The following is a 24,904-nucleotide window of genomic DNA, read 5'->3' on the forward strand; positions in this document are numbered from 1 at the left end:
TTTCCCTTCCTTCCATTTTTCCTTCCTTCCTTCTTCCTTCCATCTTTCTTTTTTTCCCTTCCTTCCTTTCTCCACTTATAATACTTTGTATGATGTTTTTTTTAATATAGCAACCGAGCTGTTTCATCTTTTTATGAACAAGAGAGAGTAGAGAATGTCCTTCCTATTATGACTCAGCCTTATGATTTCAAGCATTTTAAGTCAAGACTTCCAGAGTGGGAAGAACAAATTGTATTTAATGAACGATTTAGTTATTTCCTCCAAGAATCTGAAGAAAGCCCTAGAGTAATTCTGTTTTTTGAGGTATGTTAAATATAATAGATTTTCATTTTGTTTAGCAATGCTTTATTACTGATAAATTGTATTTAATATATAGTAATTTCCCACCTTAAATGTACAACACAATAGTTTAAGATTTTGTCAACAGTGACATCTCTGAAATCAATTTATCAACCACAACTTATTGTACACCTATTTATTCAACACGGTGTTAGCTGCTTTTGGATGGGGAATGCTGAGTGTAGAATACAAGAAGTGTAAGAAATGGTTGGAAATTTGAGAATGAGAAATTTAGACTTCACATCAAGCAAAACTTTCTAACAATTAGAACTCTCCAAGAATGGAACAGGTTACCTGGAAGGTAAATTTTTCCTACTCATTGAAGGTTTTCAGGCAAAGGCTAGATAACTACTTGTCTTATATACAATAGAAGGGATTCTTATTCAGGTATGAGATGAACTAAAGTGTGTCTGAGGCTCCATCCAACTCTGAGATTCTGTGAATTGTAATATGATTCTTGTCATGAGAAATTTACAGTCTGATGAGGCAAATGATGTATACACAGACTGATTCAAGACCAATAATTCCAAGACAGTCGTGAACTGTTAGGTGATATGCTTAGGCTATAGTTGTAGAAGGAGTTCAAAGATGGTTGAGATCACTATAAATTGAAGCAAGTGGGAAAAGCTCTAAGGGGAAGGTGGTCTGTGAGATGGACCTAAGTGGATAGGTAGGATTTAGAGAAGAACAGGGAAGATATTCTTTGGTGGGGGATGGGTGAGATGAGAGTATTATGTATTCAGGGGAGAAGAGGAAACTGATCTGATGGCAGTTTATGCCATCATGTAATATAGAATCATAGAATTGAAAGGGACCTTAGAGATTATATACTCCAGGTCACTTCGGCACCATCCCTGACACGTAGTCATCTATTCTGTGCATAGATGATAGTGAACGTAGTAATTGAGAACTCACTACTTTCAGGAAGTGACCTATCCCTAAGAGATTCGTTGGGTTTAACTCTCTCATTTTTCTTATGAGGAAACATAAAGTAAGGGAGTCAGTTGACTTGCTCAATGACATACTCTGTTTAGAGCCATTTATATTTCCACAGAATCCTCTTAATAGCCTGTAGCATATTTCTGAGACCGACAATGACAGTAGAAGAGTCTTTCTTTTAAACATTTAACCAACTGACCCACATGGTCCATGGCTAGCAAGTCAGGATAATTGGGAATATCCACTACCCAGCAAGGCAGCATCCCTGAGAGCCCATAGCTTATCCCTGACAGAAAGATCATAGGTTCATGGATCTAGAGCTGAAAGGGTCCTCAGAGGCCACCTAATCCAGCCCCTTAATTTTACAGATGATATAATCATCATTCTAAAAGTGATCAGAAAGTAAAAGTTTATTATAATACTATTAATAGCCAACAGTTGTGTAGCACTTTAAGGTTTGCAAATTGCTTTACTTACATTATCTCATTTGAGTCTCACAGTAGTTATATGTGGCCTGTGATGCAGATAAGGAAACTGAGGCTCAGAGGATCTCACATCATACAACTTATATTAGCCACAGCATTTGGACATATCTTTCTGATTCCAAATCTAGAGCTGTATCCTTTCACAGACGTATAGTTAAAGTTGAAAGGGCTCTCTGTCCCACCACCATATTTTATAGATGAGAAACTGAAACCCTGAGAATCATGACATGCCCAGCACCATTTGGTGTATATGTGTACCAAATAGCATTGGTCTTTGTCCTAGAGATTTGCCAGAGCAAATGGATTATTTTATGTACTAAGTGACTTATTTTTGTATTTTCTTGGGCTAGACCTTGGATTAGTCTCTCAATACTCATGTCAATTCAGTGCAACATTGTTAAATGTCCACTGTGTATAAGGAAAGTAACTGTATTGTGTAGTGGAGAGAATGCTTGTCTTAGAGCCAGGAAGACTGATTTTCAGGTGTTACCTCTGACACTTACTGACTGTGAGACTGGATAAGTCAGTTAAGCTCTTGTCCTTTAAGTGACTCTCTAAGGCTCTGAGCTGTAAAGAAGGTGTTGACTTACACTCATAGGAGTTTTCTCATCTGAAACTTCCCCATGCCACAGGTCTAATTTCTATGTCTGTCTTTCTGTGTAAGACTATGCTGGGTGTTGGAATTAGAAAGACAGACAGAAAGAAGAAAGCAGTCCCTCCCCTCAAGGAGCTTTTAGCCCACTGTTATATTGGCATTCTATAATCACTTTCTTATAGGATTTATGAAAGTCAAATATAAATATAATAAAAGATTTGTGATTTTTGTCTTACGGTAGTAACTAGTTTTTCATTGAATATGTTGTTATTCTATTTTTAATTCATTTTAACTTTAGAAAAGAGGATTTATGGAGGTTTATAGTTATAGTACAAGTAATTATAATTGCATGTCAGTTTTACATCAGTAAGGGTTACATTTTGATTCCAAATCTGATTCTTAGATTTATATTTATAAAATTGTCTAGATTTGAAAACTGACCCATTTTTCAAATGTGCTCTACTCATTCTATGGAGATTAGCAGATAAAATATCCACAATTATGGAGAAAAACAATTCAGGATTTAAAAAAAAATAATAAAGCTTATTGGAACAGAAATTTGTATTTAGTCAAACAAAAGATAGTAGTTTTTAAAAGCCAATTATATAACATTTTCATTGAACTCAGAGGATACTTGTTTTTTTTTTTAATTCAGGAAAATGGTTTTATTTTAATTCACTTTTTTAAGCCTTAAGTTAAGGCCTTTTTTGTGTACTCTGCTAGTTTGCAAAATTTAAAGTGCTTGCCTTCATTTTTTAAATGGAGTTAATGTTCAAGTATAAGTTGTTTGTATCAGATTATGGCTTTTCTTGACTTAGATGAAAAATATTTATATGCATCTCAGAGCATAGTAATAAAAGATATTTTAACTGATTTGTCTGAGTTTAGAAAAATGAAAAACTCAACTATTGTAGAACAAATTTCTCAGTGCAGTGGTGAGAAGACCCAGCAAGCCAAACTATGAAACTTTTTTTGTATAGCTTTATAAAGGTGATCAAAAATTCTACTTATTTTACACTCACTTTTGTTAAAGTGTATCTCTTCCTATCATCTTATTCAGCCAAATTGTTTACACTGAAATTCTTGAAGATGAGATTGCAGATTTAGATTTTAATTGCTGTTTATTTTTTTATTAGTGGAGATTTTTTTTGGGGGGGTAGATTATCATCTTTTAAAAAAGTAACAGTCTATTTGGCATAGTTTCTGAGGATGGGGAAATGTTTGTTGTTGAGTTATCTGTCCAGCTAGTGCTTTCCAGCTGTTTCTTTCCTCATTTAGCCATTATTCTCAGTTTTATGTTTTTCTCCCAGTGGTGCAATAGTGATTTCTTCTTTCTCCTTCATTAAACCTTGGGCACACAAAGGTAAAAATCAAGGCATAAGGCTGGAAGGGACAGTTATTTCTATTTCTAGAAAGGGCAGGTAGGTGGTGCAGTAGGTAGAGTGCAGGGCCTAGAGTTAGGAAGACAGATCTTTCTGAATTCAGATCTGTTCTCAGACACATATTAACTGTCTGACCCTGGGCAAGTCACTTACCCCTGTTTGCCTCAGTTTCCTTATCTTTAAAATGAGCTGAATGAGGAAATGGCAAACCAATTACAGTATTTCTGCCAAGAAAATCTCAGCTTGGTTCACAAAGAGTCTGACACAACGAAATGACTGAACAACAACAAAAATTTCTTTAAGACTACCAAAGGCCATAGGTTGACTCTTTATCTACTTCAATCAGCAAGCGTTTATTAAGTGCTTACTGTGTGCCAGGCACTATGCTATGGATAAAAATGAAAGTAAAAGAGCCCTTACCTCAAGGATTGTCCATTTTGTTGGACAGATCCACTCAAGATTTCGTGTATCTGTGTTCATATACCCTTACTATCATCTAACTGAAATGGCCTCTGATAATCATTACATTTAGTTTTCTCCTCTCCAACAAAAATAAATGATGACTGTAGTGTCCTTCACATGTGAGTGTGTGTGCACGCACCTGTGTGTGTTCAGAAACTGATCAGCAACTCTCAGTTTGTCAGCCCCAATAGGACTTAGAGGTAAATGACTTTTACTTGGTAGAGTCATACTGATTACTTAGATTTCCTTTTTAATACGTGGAGAATTAAAGAAAAGCTTCACAAAAAGAAAATAAGGGATGAAGAAAGCCATGTTAAAAATTAAGTTATTTGTTGTTAGACTGACTGAGGTGCAATGCAAGTAAGATAATATACATTTTTGCAAAATTGATACTATTTAGATGTCATTTTAAGTTGGTATCTGATATTTTTTAGATAAAACAGCATTAGGATTTTTCTTTCAGCTTAGAAAATATTAATATTTAGATCAATCACCACTCAATAAGAATTAATGTGTTTTGAACTAAATGTTTACAGATTCTTGATTTCTTAAGCATGAATGAAGCCAAGGCCAACTCTGAGGTTCAAGTCCAGGAAAGGGGTTTTCGCAAAATTGCATGGGCATTTCTCAAGGTAATTTTTTAAATGTTCTAAACATTTAAGATCTTCCTTTATATTCCATGAAGCTATCTACCAGGGTCATACAGCAGGAAAGTGGCTGAGGCTAAACTCAGCTTCTTGAACTCAGTTCTTTCTGACACCAGGCCCAGCTCTCTCTCTCTCTGGCTCTGCTGTGCCGCCATCGCCTCCATCTTCTCCTAAGTCTAAGCTTTGAAAGTCATCTATCTGTCTTTAATTGTGAGTAGTCGTGTAGGACTGGAAGAGAAATTAGAGAAGATTTGAATTAAATAGAGATTCAGTAAAACTAGTAACAGGGTTCACAGGCCTGGGCCACCATACCCTGCTTCCTTAACTTTCTTGATAACACTTTCTGCTGGTTCCACTCTCTGTCAGATTTCACTTCCTTAGTATCCTGTGCTGGATTATCTACCTCTCACTCTCTTAGTGTAGGTTCTTTAGGGGTCTGAGCTGTGTGATTTTTTATTTTTTATATTTATATTCTTCCTTGTTGAGCTCACAAATTCCTGTGGGCTCCATTCATATACATATCTGTATGCTCATCTCTAATCTTCTTCCTGCTTGACCAATATTTCCTTTCAGAATCTTAAATTCCACATGTCTGACATGAAACTTGTTGCCTTACAACCTAAATTCACTTGTCATGCAAATTTTCCTTTTTCTGTTTTGGGCACAGTTGTTTTCCTAGTCCCCCAAGTTCCTAATCTTAGAGCCTCCCTAAGAGATTAGATAGATAGATAGATAGATAGATAGATAGATAGATAGATAGATAGATAGATGCAGAGAAATATACATAAACTCCTTTTCCTTCACCTCTTAACTAGTTGCTAATTCTCTCCTTTACATACCTTTATATCTTTATATACCTTTATATCTATGCTATCTGTTTCCTCTCTAACTTCAAGGTTTAGTGTCCCTGATTACACTATCCTTCCTCTAATCTATCCTCCACATAACTGCCAAAATAGTTTTCTGAGGTCTAGGCCTGACCATGTCATTTATCTTCCCAAAAAAAACCCTTCAGTTTTTTTTCCTTTTGCTCCTTTGATAAAATATAAACTCGTAAACCTAGAATCTAGGGTCCATTATAGTTGGTCTTTAAGCTGTTTTTCCAGTCTTATTTCATACTAAAGTGCACTAGAGAAACTTCCAGGGACAGAACCAAGATGGCAGAGTAGTAGAAACACTACAGCTGAGTTATCCCAACATTCCGCTTTAAACAACTTTAAAGTAATGTTTCAAGTTGAGCTCTGGAGCAGCAGAGCCAACAAAAGGTCAGGATGAGACATTTTTCTAGCCCCATAAAATTAGGAAGTCAGGAGAGGTCTGTGACATGGGGGGGGGGGGGAAGTTGGCCTGGATAAAAGATTTAGAAATAAAGGGTAGTGTCTTTTTTTTTTTTGCTGAGATGACCAAGTTTAAGTGACTTGCCCAGGGTCACACAGCTAGTAAGTGTTAAGTGTCTGAAGCTGGATTTGAACTCAGTCCTCCTGACTCCAAGGCCAAAGCTCTATTCATTGCGCCACTTAGCTGCCTCTAAAAAGGTGGTGTCTTAAGTAAATTAAGGAAGCATGTGAAAAATGTACCTCTTTATATCTATGGATAAGGGAAGAGTTTATGACCCAACGAGATAAAGAGGATCATGGCAAGTAAAATGGTTGACTTTGATTACGTGAAATTAAAAAGGTTTTGCACAAATAAAACCAAAGCAGCCAAAATGAGAAGGAAGCAGGAAAGTGGGAAAACAATTTTACACCAAGTGTCTCTGATAAGTGCCTCATTTGTCAAGTATACAAAGACCTGAGCCAAATTTATAAAAAATATGAGCCATACCCCAGTTAATAAGTGGTCAAAGAATATGAACAGGCAGTTTTCAGAAGAAGAAATCAAAGCGATCAGTAATCACATAAAAAAATGTTCTGACTCTATTGATCAGGAAAATGCAAATTAAAACAAGTCTGAGGTACCACCTCACACTTATTAGCTTGGCTAACATGACAGAAAAAGAAAAGGACAAATACTGAAGGCGATGTGAAAAAATAGGGTCACTTTTATGCTACTAGTGGAGTTGAGAACTAGGCAAGCCATTCCAAAGAACAATTTAGAACTTTGCCAAAAAGACTATAAAACTATATTCCCTTTGTCCCAGCAATGCTACTACTAGGTCTATATCCCAAAGAAATAAAAGAAAAAAAAAGGCCCTACCTGTTTCGGTCATGTGTAACCCCATTTAGATTTTCTTGGTTTCTTTCTCCATCTCATTTTACAGATGAGGAAACTGAGGCAAACAGTGTTAAGTGACTTGCCCAAAGTCACACAGCTAAGTAAGTGTCTGAGGCTGGATTTGAACTTAAGTTTTCCTGACTCCAGGCCTGACAGCTCTTGTTATGGTACCAAGAATTGAAAACTGGGAGGATGCCCATCAATTGGGAATGACTGAACAAGCTGTGGTATCTGATTGTGATGGAATACTGTTGTCCTATAAGAAATGACCAGGGTTATGATTTCAGAAAAAAACTGGGCAAACTTAAATAAACTCCTGCAAAACGAAGTGAGCAGAACCAGAACATTGTATACAATAACAGTAATATTGTAACAACAGTCGACTGTGAAAGACTTATGTATTCTGATTAAGACATCAATCCAAGACAGTTCCAAAGGACCCATGGTGAAAAATGCTTTCCCCCGTCAGAGAGAGAACTGATGAATTCTGAGTTTTAACTAGCATGTCTTTCTTTTGTAATCCTGACTGTGGCTCTTAATATTGTTGCTATTCAGTTGTTTTCAGTCATGTCTGACTCTGTGATCCTATTTGGGATTTTCTTGGCAAAGATAGTAGAATGGTTTACCGTTTCCTTCTCCAGCTCATTTTACAGATGAGGAAACTATGGCAAACAGGGTTAAGTGACTTGCCCAGGATCATACAGCTAATAAGTGTCTGAGGCCAGTTTTGAGCCCACAAAGATAAGTCTTCCTGACTGTAGGCCTACCGTTCTATCTAGTGTGCCACCTGGCTGCCCCTGGTGGGCCCCTGGCTCTTAATACTTGAACTCTTTCTTTCTGGATGCTTGGATTATTTTTTTCTTTGACTTGGAAACTCTGGATTTTGGCTCTGGAGTTCCTGGGAACTTTAATTTTGAGGGTTTTTTCACTAAATGACTGATGGATTCCTTATATATTCACTTTGTCCTCTGGTCCTAATAAGTATAGATAGGCAAATTCCATTCAGGTTTTAAAATATGGTATCTAGACTCTTGTATGGTTGAAGTTTTTAGTTAGTACACTGATTCTTAGATCATGTCTCCTTGACCACTTTTCTAGATCAGTTGTTTTTGATGGGAGATAACCTTACTTTTTCTGATTTTACTGTAATCATTTGATTTTGTTCCAATTTTTCTTCTTCACGTAGTCACTGATTTCTGCTTTGTCCAGTTTGCTTTTTCAAGGAGTATGTAATGGTGAGTAAGGTTTTGTAGTTTCTGTACTAAGCTGTTTATTCAGTTTCCATTTTTTGCCCCTTTGGACCTCTCATTTCCTTTCCATTCCTTTTGTCTAGAGCTTTTAGAGCCATTTTTTATGAGTATTTGGAGGGGTTTGGAGGAGAGCTCAAGGAAGTCACTGCTTTCATTCTGCCATCTTGGCTTCACCCCTTCGCTTACTCATTTTTCTACTTACTGAATTAGGACTTTGTGTTGGGGCCAGGCTTTGTGCGCCTTTGGAACAAATTGTGGGCCTTCTTTGGTACTAATCTGTATTATTTTGACTCTGGATACTTTCAGTACCTCCAGAGTGGCTGACCAGCACTGTTCAATGATAGTATATGCTAAGTAGCTCAGGTATGTGGTAGTATGGGATAGTCTGAACCAGAGAGCACACTGATCATTGCCATCTCAGTTTGGGCCTAGTTTGATGTCAGAGCAATACAGCTTTGTCTCTAAGGCATCCTTAGCTGGACCAGACTGCCTTCCTGCCTTCCTGCCTGTTGTTTCAGGCTCTAAGTTTCCCTGGCTTGGTGCTAGCCTCTGAGCTGGAAGGCTTCCACAAACTGTGTTTTCAGGCCAGTCTTTTCTGTCTGGACCCCTTCTCTAGTACCTACAGGCTTTTGCCTGTCTCTGTGCAGATCTGAGCTGGCAAAATGCATTTACTGTACTTTCTCTTTGGGATTCTTGATCATTTCTCAGCCCTGTGCTCTTTTTTTATTCTTGCTAAAGCTGTTGTGAGAGAACTATACTGTTCTGTTTTTACTCACTTTTTTGTCTTGAGGAGACTCCTACTCTTGCTCAATAATTAACTACCTCTCTCTCATTTATACCTCACTGTCTTTTGCTCCTTCCATCTTCTGGCATGCACTGAGCCCTGATTCCCTCTGGATGGCTACATTCCTGGCCACCTTTTCTACTGCTGCTTGGACTGCTCCTTGCTTCCCATTGCCATTTCCAGATTTTCCCTCTACTTTCATCACTAAGTAACCTCCTCCTCTTTTATGAAATTCATTCACTTAAATTTACCCCTAAATCAAGATTCCTATAGCTCCTTGTTTACTGATTCCCAGGACACTATCTGTCCTTGCTCACCCTTCCTCTGTACTGTAAATCCTGCCCTCTTACCAGCTGTTTTCAACATGCATAGTTTTGTTTCCTCAAATACTCAAATTTCACAACTTCTTAATCTGGTCATTTCCCATGTTCGGCTCCTTCTCTTCACCTCAGCTCTATATAAGGAGGATCATACCCTTAATCTTGCCATCACCTACAACTGATCCATGTCCAAGAGCTCTGAAATTTTTATCTGATCTTTTTTTATCTTTTTATCTATCTCTACATCTTAGTCCTCTGAAATCTACTTTTTATCCACACCATGATCTCTTATCTCTCTGTAAGTATCTTTTATGTATCTATCTATATATATCTATATATTATGTAGTAGATATATAGATATATATATTAACCTTACCCCATTAGATTGCAAGTCTCTTGAATGTAGGGACTTTTTTTTGCTTTTTTTTGTTTGTATCCCCAATATTTAGTATGTTACCACGTAAAAAGTGTTTAATAAATCCAAGCTAATTGATTAATTGATGGACAGTTTGTTAGGAGCTGTGCAGTAATGGGGTCAATGATACAGCTAAAGGAAGTAGCATTAGTGAGCAATAGGTACATCTCTTCAATTGTGACGAAACCAGCACCCAAACTGGAAAATTTCTTTATTTTTCTGTTGTAAAGTTAGGGAGGTTGCATTTTATTTCGAGCAATGTCTTTTTTCCATGTTATAATATTGCCATTTTGGGGCATCACCACAAAGATTCCTTTAGGGTATAAGGCTGTGTTATACATTGTACTTGAGGAATGTTGTTAGCATATTTTATAACATTTTTATGTTTTTGGATTATTAATTTCATATTTTTATTGTTAGTCCATCTACTTATCCAGTGAAGTATTCAGCAAATGTTAGGCTTCTAAAACTTTTGAATGGTAAGTCAACCCTGAAGTTAAATTTGAGATAGTAGCAGAAATTATCTCCAGTTATTCAAACTGTACTTTGTGACTTTAAGATTTATCTTTTTTTAAAATGTTAATTCATTCAGAATTTGTGAGAGTAGTAGTAACTTAGTTGAGGTCAATTTATTGGTATACTGACTATATTTGGATCAGAAGATCCATGATTTCATTAGTATGAGTACTAACTCTATCCATGCTGATTGGAACACTTCCATATATAGTTTCATGCCTTAATGTAACCAAAAACATCATCCCTTAGTAGCCATCTTCTGGTGATAAGCGTTTTCATATTAAGATGGTTAATAGGTGGTAATTCAAAGTCAAGAAAATGTTTTTCACCTCATTAGGACTGCAAGAGTTTGTTCTCTGCTGGTATAGCCTTTGAAGGTACAAGGTCACCTCTGTGCCACAATTAATGTGTTGGAATAAGACTTTAGGGGATATACTTCTTAGAAGGAAAATATAATGTCCAGATGGAAATGAATTTCTTGGCTCTTGTTGTCTCTGACTCTTTGTGGCCCCATTTGGGGTTTTCTTGGCAAAGATACTGGAATGGGTTGCCATTTTCTTCTCCAGGTTATTTTACAGATGAGGCAAACAGGGTTAAGTGACTTACCTGGAGTTACATAGTAAGTATCTGAGGCTGAATTTGAGCTCAGGAAGATCAGTCTTTCTGACTTCGGGCCCAGCACTTTAATGGTGCAGATTTCAACCCACCCAAACCTGCCTGTCCTGTATGGCTCTTGTCCATGCCTTCCCATAAATTTGCTTTAGATGATCTGGTAGCCTTCCGCACTTTCCCCTGACTTTAGGAAGATACATTACTCTGCATCCTGTCTCTCCATCCAGTCAAACTGGCCTTCACTCTTTTCCTCCTGTAGCTCTGTTTTCCTAGGGTCTTAACCTTGCTGTTATCCTCAGTGCTTCACACCACATATCCGATCACTGACACATCTTTCCACTTCTACATCTATAATATCTGTCAAATTCAACCCCTTGTCTCTATTCTCTCATCCACTACTTTAGGTCAGGCCCTCATTATTTCTCCACTTTTAAACCTAACTCAGGTACCCTTTATTGCATAAAGCCTTTGCTGAGATCCCCTTAAACTCCTAGTGCTCTCCCTCTTAGACTACCTTGCATTCAAGTTATCGTTATATTTATACTTATATTTAACTACTTTGCATTCATTTGCATTTATTTTCTTTATATTTATCCTACATAAACTACATAAAATATATGTAATAAAATGTCCTTGTTGTTTCTCCTGTTAGAATATAAACTCCTTGTGAATAGGGACTGTTTAATGCATTATGTTCATATGTAGCCCAGTGTGCATAGGAGGAGCTTGATAAATCTGTATTTGCTTGACTGATCGAGTGGAATACCTTTGATATCTACTTGTTATCCTTTACTGCCTGACCATTCACTTCTTTTTATTTGCCTTGTCTCTGTAACCCATGTAATAAAACTAATGAACACCAAAGATTAAACATAGATCAACAGAAGAACTTCTTTTCCAGGTACACATTCTTCTTGTCACTGTTTCAGAGATACTTTTTATTCTATTAATATATCTATAGGATTTTAAATTTTTATGAAATGCCTATTAAGGTTACCTTCCTCTTTTGTGTACCTTGCCTATTTATCATGCTCAGGTTCCTGAGAGATATAATGCAGAGGAAGCCCCAGACAAATAAAAAATTATCCTGGACTGAGTGTCTACCCTAAGGTCTGATGAACAGGGCTGACCAACCTAGAAGCAATTCTGAAATTCCTTTGACCTCTTTCTCTTCGGTCAACTACCTGAGTTTGGCCCTTTGGAATAATGATTCTGCTTTCCCTCTTTTTGGTCCTAATCTAGCCTTTCTAGCTTCATAAAACTAAGGGTATCTCCCAGGCCAGAAACTCTGCCTTGGTCATGGCTTTCACACCTGCCGATTTTATGACCCTAGGCAACTCATTTCACTCCTCTCAGCCTATTTTCCCATCTGCAAAATGGCAAAATTGGGATAATAGTATTTGCAGAACCTACTTCACAGGATTGTTATGAGGAGAGTGCTGTAAACTGTAAAGTACTGTCTAAATACAAATTATTATGTAGAAGATAGGAAAAAAAGGAGATTGTCTAGCAAGCTGCCCTAAAACACCCTAACAGTACATATGCCCTAGAAGGGCTTTTAATTAAATATATAAAGATCCAAGATGATCTTAAGAAGTTTTCTACTCTGGAGCCTACAAAGAAGAATATTTGATTTATCAATGATTTGGAACAGTTCTGAATTCATCACAGATATGTATGCATAACTATACATAATTGTACTTCATAGAATCATTGAACTTAACCCTTCATTTTGCACATGAAAAAACCAAACTCGAAGTCATATAACTAGTTAGTGGTAAGGCCAGCCAGCATTAAAGCCCATTTCTTCTGAGTACAAGGTAAGTAATGGGCAGATGAGAACAATTTGTTCCAACAGCCGTGAAGGTGGCTGAAGCTGGCACTGTGGAGGGCTTAGAGCTTGGTCAGCCACCCACTGCACCCTGGGCTATTGCCACTCGTCTTGACTTTTGTCTTGCCACTGGACTTTGATGACTCTGGAAGAAAGAATGAGGCTGATGACTTTGTGCAACTCTGCCTCCCTTAAATCTAATCCATATGCACATTGTAACATCAACTTCCTGATGTCTTTGGTCTTGTGCGAAAACAAACAAAAACAGTAACAACAAACACTCTTTCTATTATAAAATACTACCTCTAATTATAATCATTTGACATATGGTATTCTTTAATGGTTATGTTTTGTTATTTCACTGTCTTTTTAACTTTACAAAAACATATTTGAGTGGAAGAATCTTTTGTTTATTCAGTCAGTCATACCTGTGGGTATTTAGTCAGTCATATCCATAGGAATCTTAGCTGTTTGAACCATAAGGGAAAACCAAGGTTATTACTGTCTTCTTGATTGGCAGTTTACTGTAATTCCAGGCAAGGTAAATTGTATTGTAAATCCAAGGAAAAAGTGGACAAATGTACTCCTTTATATGCAAAGCGAATGATATGCTAATTACAAGTCATTATTGTTTGGTTTTTAAAACAATTTCAGTAGGCAGTATTTAGGCCAGCTTGATTCTTATTGAGTATTCTTGAAAGTAATAATTCTTTTTTTAAGAAATAATCTCTAGTTGCCTCCTTTAGCTAATTTAGACAAGGCTGTTTCCAATTAGTATGTACTGGTGAGCTTTTACTAGCCTCAAAGAAATAGAGCAGTAATTAACCCAGAACCCATCCTGAAATCAGAAACTTAAATTACTTACTTTTATTTTAGTTCCATGAAAAGAACTAAAAAGGCGATTTATTATATTCTTTTTAAGGATGCTGTGAAAAACCCAAAGTCTGTTGAGGAAAAAAATGTATCTGGCCTGTGTTTGTCTCAGGATGGTAGATTCATTTCTAAATGTGTAGTGAATAAAAAAAGTACAAGGACATTGATTTTTACTTAATTACTCTTTTTGTTGCCAATGATTTTGCAGATTACTCTTCACCATAACCACATTTTTAGTAAGGATTTATAAGAACAAATAGTAGTAGTCACAAATTGTCATGGTTCTGTTCAGTGGAAATAAATATAAAATTTCTAAAATATTTCAAAGTAAGAACTTTATTGGTTATGTACTGTGGCAAAAGCAAGATTTGTTCCATTTGACCATACACTTTTCCCAATAATCCTGTGCAATTATATGCCAAGAAAATCCTTTCCAGAAAACACATTCTATTGTGTGAGGTATAGACATATTAATGAGGCACTTGAAATCCAAGAATTTTATTTAAGGTACTTTAAAGTTGACGTATTATTCTGTTCAGCCCATTGAGTCAAATAATTTCCTTCCCTTTAGCTTAGGACTTAGAAGTGGGACATCTGCATCAGCCTAAATGATATTTCGAGAATGGGTTCCTGATATTATTCTTATGCTTTGTTAATTTTTTTTTTAGCTTGTAGGAGCCAATAGAGTTTTGAATATCAATGGGAAACTCCGTCTTCAACTATACTGTCCACCTCCTAGGATTAGATCACAGTTAAATGTTGTTGAAGTTTTTGAATGGTGGTCAAAATGTCCAAGGATTCGTTATCCATCAACATTATATGTAACCATAAAAGGCCTGAAATTCCCAGATCATGTAAGTTATTTTGTTTTCGATATTTGATAGAATTATAAATCAGTTATATTCTCAGAAGCTAAAATTAAGAGTAAGAAAACCTTTTCAATCATTAAATTATAGCTTTTTTAGAACTGGAAGAGGCATTAACTGGGAAATGTGGCCTACTAGGTAGTTATCCTCAATAACTGCAAAGGTCTGAGTGTGGTTTGAAGCTTTAGCTTTGGCTGTATTAAAAGAGTTTGCTGAAGTGTTTTTTTTTAATTATGCGATAATAACCAAAATTCTACAATGCTTAAATGGATTTATGATTTTATTAATTTGAGAATCCTTCCAGTGATATAGGTTATACCCAGCAGTGCCAGCCTACAATGTCTGCTTGTATCCGAAGGTCTACTCAGAATAATGTGGGGTAGCTTTCTTGTATCACCTTCGTATTATAAAAATAACAGTGGAAGCTGCAGAATCTCCCATGTGACCGGACCTTTTTCCCCCTCTTATACATTTCTGTTATAACATCTTATACTTCTTCCCCATCATCATGCCTAGGTTGTAATAAGACATAACTTGCTCACTTCTACTGTGTTTCCTCACCATTGGCAATGGAGAGCCTAAAATTTTACTCTCTTTAAAAAAAAACTCTGATTATAATTGTTAAGATAATTTTAGTGCTGTTAATATAGTCAGTCAGTCATCAAGTATTAAGCATTTACTATGTATCAGGAATTCTGCTAAGCACTGGTCATACCAGGAGAAGCAAATACACTGTTGTTGTCATCAAGAAGTTCCCATTCTAATGCAGGAAACAATATATAAATAACTGGACACAGATAAAATACATATAGAATAGATGGAAGTAATCTCACAGAGAAGGGTAGGGGAAATGGGAGAGGGGAGCAAGTGGAACCTAGGAAAAGACTTCTGCAAAAGGTGGAATTTGAATTGGGCCTTGAAGGAAATCGAGGAAGCTAAGAGGCAGCATTGAGGGGCCGGACTGCTCCAGGCATGGGGACAGCCAGGGCCAAGGCACAAAGACAGGGAATGGAGTATCCTGTGCGAAGAACTGCAGTTAAGTCAGTGAAGCTGGATGGTAGAGTACACAGGGGAGTAAAGTGTGAGAAGACTGAACAGATAGGAAAGAGTAAGACTATGAAGAATTTTAACTGCTAAACAGAGGACTTTATGTTTAATTCTGGAGGTAATAGGAGGAAGCCACTGAAATTTATTAAATAATGGAGTGACATGGTCAGACTTGCACTTTAGGAAAATCCCTTTGGAAACTCAGCCAGTGGAGGGTAAATTAGAATGGGAAGTGATTTGAAGCCAGAAGACCAACTACCAGGTTGTTGCAGTAACTCATTCCAGAGGTGATGAGGACCTTTACTAAAGTGGTGGCTATGTGACAAAAAGAGACATATATGAGAGGTGTTAAGTTAGAAACAAGATCTGACAACAGATTGGATATATGAGGTGAATATTAGTGAGGAATGGTGGATAATGCCAAGGTTTTCCTTCCTGGGTAACTGGGAAGATGGCAGCACTAAAAGGCTTGAGATAACAGCTTTAGAAGCATAACAATATTCTGTAACATAATACGTCCTATTAAACATTAAAAGATATTGCCAATATGGTTGTACATGAATTGGTTATACATTGTTACTATCCCAAGAGGTCGATTCTGAAATTAAATTAGGAAATCTACATAGGATATATAATTATTTCTGAAGATTTAATTATAGTAAATTACAAATTTTACTAAAACTAGTTAATATAACTCCATGGTATTACTTCACAACTGAAGCCAGTTAACCAAGGGAAAAAGAACCAAAAGCTTATGATTATGTGATAGAAAGTTAGGAATTTCTTAGACTATCATATCTTTTTGGTACAGGTATTGGTAGAAGGTGGTAAGAATATAATATTTATTAGGTAGAGAAGCCCAGGAATGTAAATCTCTCCTCTTAACATTAATGTTAAAAAAACACAACAGTATTTCAAAGTTCTTGAAATATAGTCATTTGTTCTATTTGCATTCATTTGTGAAGCCATGTCTATAAAATAAAAATAGAAGAAAATCAACTGGTTCAAGTATTAATTTTAGAAAAAATTTTCCCCCATATTGATTGTTCTTAGATCTTAAAACATTTTGTGTGCTCTAAATATGGGCTTTACAAGATTGTTGTATCTAATTAATTGTAGGTAGATCCTTCTTTTCGTTCTATGATGGCACTTCAACAGGAACAAGGTAGTACATCATATGGTGAACTTCAGAAGGAGACAAGTAAAAGAGGTAGTGAACCAGTACTAGAAGACCAAAAGGAAATAATAAAGTGGTCAAGGTTGCCTGGGCAGGTAAGAGATTTCTGTAATATCGAATTCATTTATAGGTTAATGCTCTGTACACATTTATTTCAAGCTATAGTAGATATTTCCACGTAGGCGATTAACAAATGTTTATTTATTGAATTTGAAACATCCTCAGTCTAGCTAGGCAACAACTATAAAAATTGTGAGTTTTTCTAGCAGGTCCTGGTACAAATGTAGCTCTCTCTTTTGCTTAGTTGGAAATGTACACAGACCCTGGTTCTTCAGTTCGCATTGGCTTCTCCATCAATCACGCTCCCAAACCTATCTTTCTGTAAAAAGTAGATTACTGCAAAACAACCTTTTCCTCTGTTCATTTAGTCATTCAATAAATATTTGTCAAGTATCTGTTAGATTTATAGCACTGTGCTGGATGCTTCTGAAGATACAAATAGTATAATTTTACAGCAATGAACATTTATTAAACACTTACTATATGCAAGGCACTCTGGTGTATGCTGAGGGATACAAAGATATATAATGATATAGTCCCTGTATTTAAGGAACTTAGGTCTTATACTGGTGAGGTGATGGTGATAGCCAAGGGTCAAGAGAAAATGTAGCGCGTATAAAGAAGTGAATCATGCCACCTCCCTCCAGTTAATTACCTGATTGCCTCCCCATACAGATTGGGGCTTGTGGATTTTTTTTTTTAAACATAGCCAATGTAGTGTTTGTCTTTTTTTACTTGACTATACATATTTGAAATGGGTTTTGTTTTTCTTGCTTTCTCATTTGGGGGTGAGGGGGTAGGTGAGAGAGAACGATTTTGGTCCTGAAGATAAAACTGGATTTTAAAAAGTGAAGAATAATACAGGTAGGGTTTAATGGAGGCAAGGATACAATTAAGACAAAGTCCTAAGAAAACTTGAGAAGGAGAGAACACTTTCATTTGGGATTGAGGAAGGCTTTGTGGAGGAGAGGATGCCCAAAGTAAGGCTTGAAGGAAGATCAGAGTTTTATTAAGAAGTAGAGATGAGAGAGTGCTTTAATGCACAGAAATGGAGATAACATGTTGACTTTGGGTAATAACTATAGCTGTGTTTGGCTTGAAGGCAGAGGGTGTGTTGAGTGATAATATGAAACAAGGCTAGAAAAGGAGCCAGATCATGGAGAGACAGGGGAGACTAAGGAGTTTGTATTTTGTTCTAGAGACCAGGCAGTTTCTCATAATTTTTGAGCAAGGTAGCCACACCTTTGTCTGATCGAGCTTATTCTGATAGCTATGTGAAGAATGTATTTGTGAGGAGAGTGATTAAAGGGGCAAGATCATGAGTTAAGTTTTGGATATAATGAGAAGAGGCAACATCCAGGGCAGCTCTCTAGCAGGAATTTGGAGATGTGGTACTGGAATTCATATCCAATAGGGTTGGGTACATATGCTTTGGAGTCATCAGCTTTGAAGTATTTTAAGGAACCACCATCTAGCCAGATGGTAACATTTATTAAACATTGAAGTGATTGTTGAATGTATAGGAATGGTTGAAATCACCAACAAACAGAATTTAGAGGGAGGAGAGAAGAAAAACACTAGGACAGGGCCTTCATGGACCCTCACCCTTGAGAGGTGGGGAGGAAGATAATTTTCCAGTAAAAATGACTGAAAAGGAGCAGTCAGACAGATAAGAGATCCAAGAGAGGCCCTGGCATGGAAAACAAGAGAGGAGGCAGTACTGAGAAGGAGAGGGCAGTGATCCATGTTGATTGGTGCCAAGAAAGGTCAAGGAAAATGAAGACTGGGAAAAGCCATCAGATCTAGCAACTGAAGCAGCTGTTGTTGATCTTTTAGAGAGCGGTCTTAGAAGCCTTAGGGTTGAGAGCCAGATTTCAGGGGGGCTTCATGGAGGAGCATATAAATGGACTATATGCTCCCAGGACTAGCAGTGAAAAAGAGGAGCAAGTTGGGAAGGTTTTCTTTTTTTTTTTTAATGGATAGGGAAACCTGAGCATATTTTTAGGCAGTGAGGAAAGAGCCAGTAATTGGGGAAAGACTGAAGAAAAATGGGGATGATTTTTAGAGCAGTCTTCCAAAGGAGGAAATATAATCAAGGACAACAATGCAGGCATTAATTTTGGCAAAGAGAAGAGTCACCTCTATGGTTGGAAACAAAAGAAGAAAGAATGGGTAAAAATATCAAGAGATTTTGAGGTGTGAAGAAAGGAAGATGGGCAGGGTTGTAATGGATGCCCCATTCTTTTCAATAAAGTTGAAGTTAAGATTAGAGAAAGATTGGTGACAGAGGAGTTGGGACTTTGAGGAGAGAATATATGGATTTGAACAGCTGCAATAAGATTTGTGTTAATCAGATGGATGTAAAAATTGTGCTTTAGTGGGGGCCTATTTGAGGTTAGATGACAGGAATTTGTATTGGATCCAGTAGGCACAATTTCATGACTCTCAGTATTCTCTGTCTCTGCAGGAGTCAGTGAGGCAAATGGTGTTAAGAATGAATTCGTGGTTAAGGATTAGTGCTTGAAGAACAGAGTTGACTCAGGAGATTCAAGAATTGAAGATAATGCTTTGCTGAACTATTTAAATACAGGATTGTAAGTCAGTCATCAAGCATTTATTCAGTACCTACTTTGCTTCAGGCACAGTACTCAATGCTGGGGATACAAAGAAAGGGGGGGAAAAAGAGTCCCTACTCTGAAGGAGCTCAAAGACTAATAATAATGAGGCAGACAACATGCATACAACGATGTACAGACAGGGTATGAACAGGGTAGCCTGGAGTTAATTGCAGAGGAAAGGCTCTTTTGGGAAAGGCTTTTTGTGGAATGGGGTACTTTAGCTGAGACTTGAAGGAAGCCAGGGAAGTTGGGAGGTGGAGATGAGGAGGGACAGAGCACCTGACATGGGAGACAGCCAGTGAAAATGCCTGGCTGGAGATAGAGCGTTGTGTGTAAGGAACAGCAAGGCAGCCTATTTCAAGAGCTCACAGAGTGTGTGGCAGGATGTAAGAAGACTGGAAAGGGAAGAAGAAATCAGGTTATGGAGGGCTTTAAAAGGCAGGATTTTATAGGCAGTCGGAAGCCACTGGAGTTGACTGAAGAGATTGTCACTATGAAGAGAACAAAGTGAAGCCAGAACAGGACTTACAGACTGGAGGAATAGGGATATGTCACAAAGGGCTCTTCCAGCTCTACATCTTTGATCCAGTGATCATGGTGAGTGTAAAAAATATCCTCCCAGTGGCCCAGTTTCACAACCTCAGTGTCATCCTCAAGTCTTCTTTCACATTCACTTCACACATCCAGTCTGTTTTCAACTTTTGTTTCTACCTTCAAAACATCTCTTATAGTTGCCTCCTTTCCACTCACATAGCGACCATCCAGGCTTCCATTATCTCAGTGGCCTGCTGCTTGCTCTCCTTGTCTTAAGTCTCTCCCCACTGTGGGCCATCCTCTTTTCAGCTGCCAAAGGGATCTTCTGAAAGTGAAGGTCTGACGCTGTCACACACCCCTACTTGGTAAACTCCAATGTTCCTTATTATCTCCAGGATCAAATATAAAATACTCTTTTTGGCTTTTAAAGCCATCACAAGCTGCCCTATTTCTACTTTTCCAATGTTCTTATACTTTACTCCCCTCCAAGTACTCTACAGTCCAGTGACTGGCTATCTTGGTGTCCTTCAAACACAACACTCAGTCTCCTAACTCTGTACCTTTTCCCTGGTTGTTCCTCATGCCTGGAGTGTTCTGTTCTCCCTCCTCCTCACCACCTCCTGGCTTCTTTTGTTTCAGCTCAAATCCCACCTTCTCAAAGCAGCCTTAGCTAGCACTTAACCTTTTCCCCTCCCCTACTGCTAGTGCCTTTCCTATAAGATTACATCCTGTTTAGACTACACATATAGTTTATATGCTTCTCTGTTCTCAAATGATGCTGAGCGTAGTGCTTGTGCCAGGTGGGCCCAGAGTCAGAAAGACAGACATGGCCTCAGATACAAACAGGCTGAACAAGCTGTGTAACCCAGGACAAGTCATTTAACCTCTGTCTGCCTCAGTTTTCTCAATTGTAAATCGGGATCATTATAGCAAGCACCTTCCTCACAGGGTTTTTGTGAGGATAAGATGATATTTGTAAAGCACTTAGTATAGTGTCTGGGAAATAGTAACGTGCTTGCTCCTTTCCCCCTTATGCATTGGTGTTCACATAACAATAATAATAATAATAATATGAAAACATATAAAATCATGAGGGTTAAGGGGTCTTTACTTGAATGCTTGAAAGTTTGAATACAAATAAAAGAAAGTATGGTGTAGTACTTGGAATTTTTTTCTTATATGGTCGTATAGGTTGAAAATAGAAATTAGATTCAGTATCTTTAGTGTAATCATTAATGACTTCGTGATGTCTTATATGCAATAAGTGTTTGGTAAATTTTTGTCGAACTTTAATTTGAATGCATGTTTATTAAAGAGATGTTGGGTATGTTTGGCATACATTCCCAACTTTTGAGGAAAATTCCAGGGTGGTCCATTTCCAAACTAACAAATCAGCCCTTTTGTTCCTTATCAGAGACATATTACACTTCAGTAGGGCTAAACAGTCCTTTCTGATGTACTTATAACAAGTATTCGATGTGATCAATGAAATGGTTTATTTTATTTACTCTTGATTTTTTGGTGATAAAATATATTTGATAAATATATAAAATTACTAGAAAATTTTTAATATTAGTCTTTCACCTACTAGAAGTATTGTTTTCTTATCATGTTGTAAAGATTTCTTTTTAATTCATAGTAAAATTACATCAGTATGTCCTCCTCAAATATTGACAGTTTAAAAAAGGAATACTGTTGAAATTAAGTTTAATGGAATGGTCTCTTGTGTAGCAAAATTGTGGAGCAATGTAGAAATTAGAAAACAAAGTGAGATAAGGAATATAAAAGACAAAAAATATTGTGTTACTAAACTTTTCATTATGCCATGTATATGCATTTTCTTTCCCTTTATTTTCTTTAGATTATTTGAAATGTTATAATGATAAATTCTGCATTTTGATATAGTCCTGTTTCCACACAGAAATCATAGTCCCTTTTTTATCCTTGTAGTTTCCTGAACAGTTAACTACGGAACCCTAAGTGGACCTCTCGGAGGCATAAGCTGTAGGAAAAGTGAACTTGTGCAGGCATTGATTCTTTTTTTTCCTCACTACTTTATGTAGATATGAAAAAGAGATCTAGGAAACAAACTTTAAAAAAATTTTTCTTCCCCCCCCCGTTTTAAAATTTGTGTAGTCCAATGATGAGACAACTAAAGAATTCAGTAGTAAAAAATATTTATAGTAGCTCTTTTTGTGGTGGCTAAGATTTGGAAATAGAAAGGAAGCCCATCAATTGGGGAATGGCTGAACGCATTGCAGTATATGGTTGTAATGGAATATTGTTGTGCTATAAGAAATGACAAGCAGGATGATTTCAGAAAAACCTGGAAAGACTTACATGAACTGATACGAAGTGAAGTGAGCAGAAACAAGAGAACACTGTACATAGTAACAGCAATATTGTATGATGAAGAACTGTGAATGACTTAGCTATTCTCCACAATACAGTTATCCAAGGCGATTAATCCCGAAGGACTCATGATAAAAAAGGCCATATGCCTCCAGAGAAAGAACTGATGTCTGAATACAGACTGAAACAATCTATTTTTCACTTTATTTCTTCCTTCCTTCCTCTTTTTTTCTTTCTTTCTGTTCGAGTCTTCCTGTACGAAATGATTAATATGGAAATGTTTTATGTGATTGTACATATACAGCCTGTTTCAGATTGCTTCCCATCTTAGGGAGGGAGAAAGAGAGGAATAGAATTTGGAACTCAAAACTTAATTCTTGTTTAAGAATTGTTTTTACATGTAATTGGGGGGAAGTGAAATATTATTTAAAAAGAATTCAGTAGTAATTAAAATTATCATTGAACCATCATAGATATTTGATTTACCTAACTTTATATGGGAAATTGTATTCAATAGGTTTGCCGTATCCCAAACAAGCACCTGTTTTCACTGCATGCAGGAGAACGAGGATGTTTCTGTATTAATTTCTCCCAGAATGGAAGAATGTTAGCAGCAGCATGTGCAGGCCATGATGGGTATCCTGTTATTTGTAAGTTGTAAACCTGTATGTTTCATCTGAATTTTATGATCTGTAAGAAGATACTAAAGAGAAGCACTTGAAATTGTTATATTAGTTTTTTAAAGAACTCATTACAGTTCTTATTTTGAGACCAAAAAACTCAGTCGCCTAAAATATAATAGCATTAACCATTTTTTGTGGTACCATATAGCATGCATTACCTGACAACTATTCAGATGTTTAAAAGAATGAGCAGATTAAAGATAATAATTTTGATTCAAGGAATAGTACAAGGAAGGTAAAAACCTTCCTAATTCAAATTTGCTGGATTAATCCATATTTCAAAACACTCATGAGACCAACTTGATTAATCACTCTATTAGCAAATATTTATTAAGAATGTACCATGTGCCAGGTATTTGGAATACATGGGATACAATCCCTACTCACAAGGGACTTCCATTTTAATGGAGAAGACAGTAAGTATATAAATATGGAGCGAATAAGAATAAGTATACATGTATACAAAGTAATTCATTACAAGGTAGTTTGGGAGAGAGGGAACTAGGAATTAGGGTGATCAAGAAAGACTTCATGCAAAAGCTGGTTCTTGAGCTGCATGTTAAAGGAAGAGAGGGACTTGATGAATAAATGTGAGGACACACCCCAGTCCAGACATGGGGATTGACAAATGCAACAGCACACAAGGAAGAGCTGGACTGTCATTTGTGAGGAACCAGAACACCAGTTTGGCTGAATCACAGACGGCAGAGGGGAGAATCATGTCCAGTGAATCTACTAGAAAGATGGGTTGAGGCCAAGTCTTATAGGGCCAGCTAAACAGAGAGGCAATAGGAAGCCCCTGAAGTTAGGAATAGGGGAGTCACATGGTAAGTTATGGACTACAGGAGCATTACTTTGGCCCTGTGTAGGATGAACTAAATTGGGAAGAGTCTTGAAGCCAGAAGACCAATTAGGAAGCTGTTGCAGTAGCCTCTGAGAGGTGCTGAGAGCCTGAACTAAGGTGGTAGCTCTGGGAGTAGAGAGAAGGAGTCATATGGGAATTTTTTTTTGTGTGATTCAATCTCTTTAATTCACTTTTAAGTACATGAGCTGTACAGAAGACACAGAATACAATGGGGAGCACTTAGGGGCTAGTCCAGCCCAAGGCTTGGGTGGTGGTGGGAAAGTAGGGGCTACTGTACCTTAACATAAGATCCCAGGAAAGATCCTCTGCCTCCCAATTAGGCTCAACCTTACCTAAACTCAAGACTGAACTAAGTACAAAGCCAGTAAAAACAGCTGAGACACTGGGAGTATGAAGGTATAAAGGGCAAGATCTGGTAACTGATTAGATATCTGAGGTGAAGGAGAATCAAGGATAACACTAAGATTAAAACCTCTAAAGGCTAAAGGAAATGGTGGTGCCTTCAACAGAAATAGAGAAGTTTGGAAGTATTTTTGGGCAAAGCTCATAATTTTTTTTTTTGGTCATGTCGAGTTTGAGATGTCTTTGAAATGTCTGATAGGCAGCTGGTGAAGAGAGACTGAAACTCATGGGAGACACTGACAGTAATAGGAAAGTTCAAAAGAGGGAAGGGTTTAAGAGGAAGGATAATGAGTTTAGTTTTGGACACATTGAGTTTGAAATGCCTACGGACATCTAGTTGGAGGTGTCCAAAAGGCAACTGGGTGCTATGAGACTAGAGTCAGGAGAGAGACTAGAGCTGAATCTATAGATCTGGGAATCATCTGCATAGAGATGATAAATGAAACAGTAAGAGCGGATGAAATCACTAAGTAAGACAGTACAAATGGAAAGGAGGCAGAGAGAGAGAGAGAAAAAGAGAGAAACACGCACCCTAAAAGAGGAGAGAATATATAGGAGAAGAAAGTGATTGACAGTGTCAAAGGCTTCAGAGAGATCAACATATTATCGTTAGATTTGGCATTTAAGAAATCATTG

The 24,904-nt window shown here is 37.1% G+C and overlaps 1 protein-coding gene across 5 annotated transcripts in view; it reads left to right on the plus strand.

Annotated features, from left to right (window-relative positions):
- Window positions 1-24,904, plus strand: part of AHI1 (Abelson helper integration site 1) — a 260,190-nt gene that overhangs the window by 29,118 nt on the left and 206,168 nt on the right. For 4 of the 5 annotated variants that reach the window (XR_002324697.2, XM_078155120.1, XM_020987117.2 and 1 more), the window contains exons 7-11: window positions 111-303; window positions 4,739-4,834; window positions 14,333-14,518; window positions 16,697-16,849; window positions 22,836-22,968. Coding sequence is in view for 4 of the 5 variants with exons in the window: in XM_078155120.1 (XP_078011246.1) it covers window positions 111-303; window positions 4,739-4,834; window positions 14,333-14,518; window positions 16,697-16,849; window positions 22,836-22,968 (761 nt within the window). In the remaining variant the exon portion in view is untranslated. The remainder of the gene's footprint in view (window positions 1-110; window positions 304-4,738; window positions 4,835-14,332; window positions 14,519-16,696; window positions 16,850-22,835; window positions 22,969-24,904) is intronic. The other variant, XM_020987121.2, reaches the window with a different exon arrangement.

Source organism: Phascolarctos cinereus, unplaced genomic scaffold, assembly GCF_003287225.1.
Source record: "Phascolarctos cinereus isolate Bilbo 61053 unplaced genomic scaffold, phaCin_HiC Scaffold_5;HRSCAF=322, whole genome shotgun sequence".
Classification (NCBI taxonomy): domain Eukaryota; kingdom Metazoa; phylum Chordata; class Mammalia; order Diprotodontia; family Phascolarctidae; genus Phascolarctos; species Phascolarctos cinereus.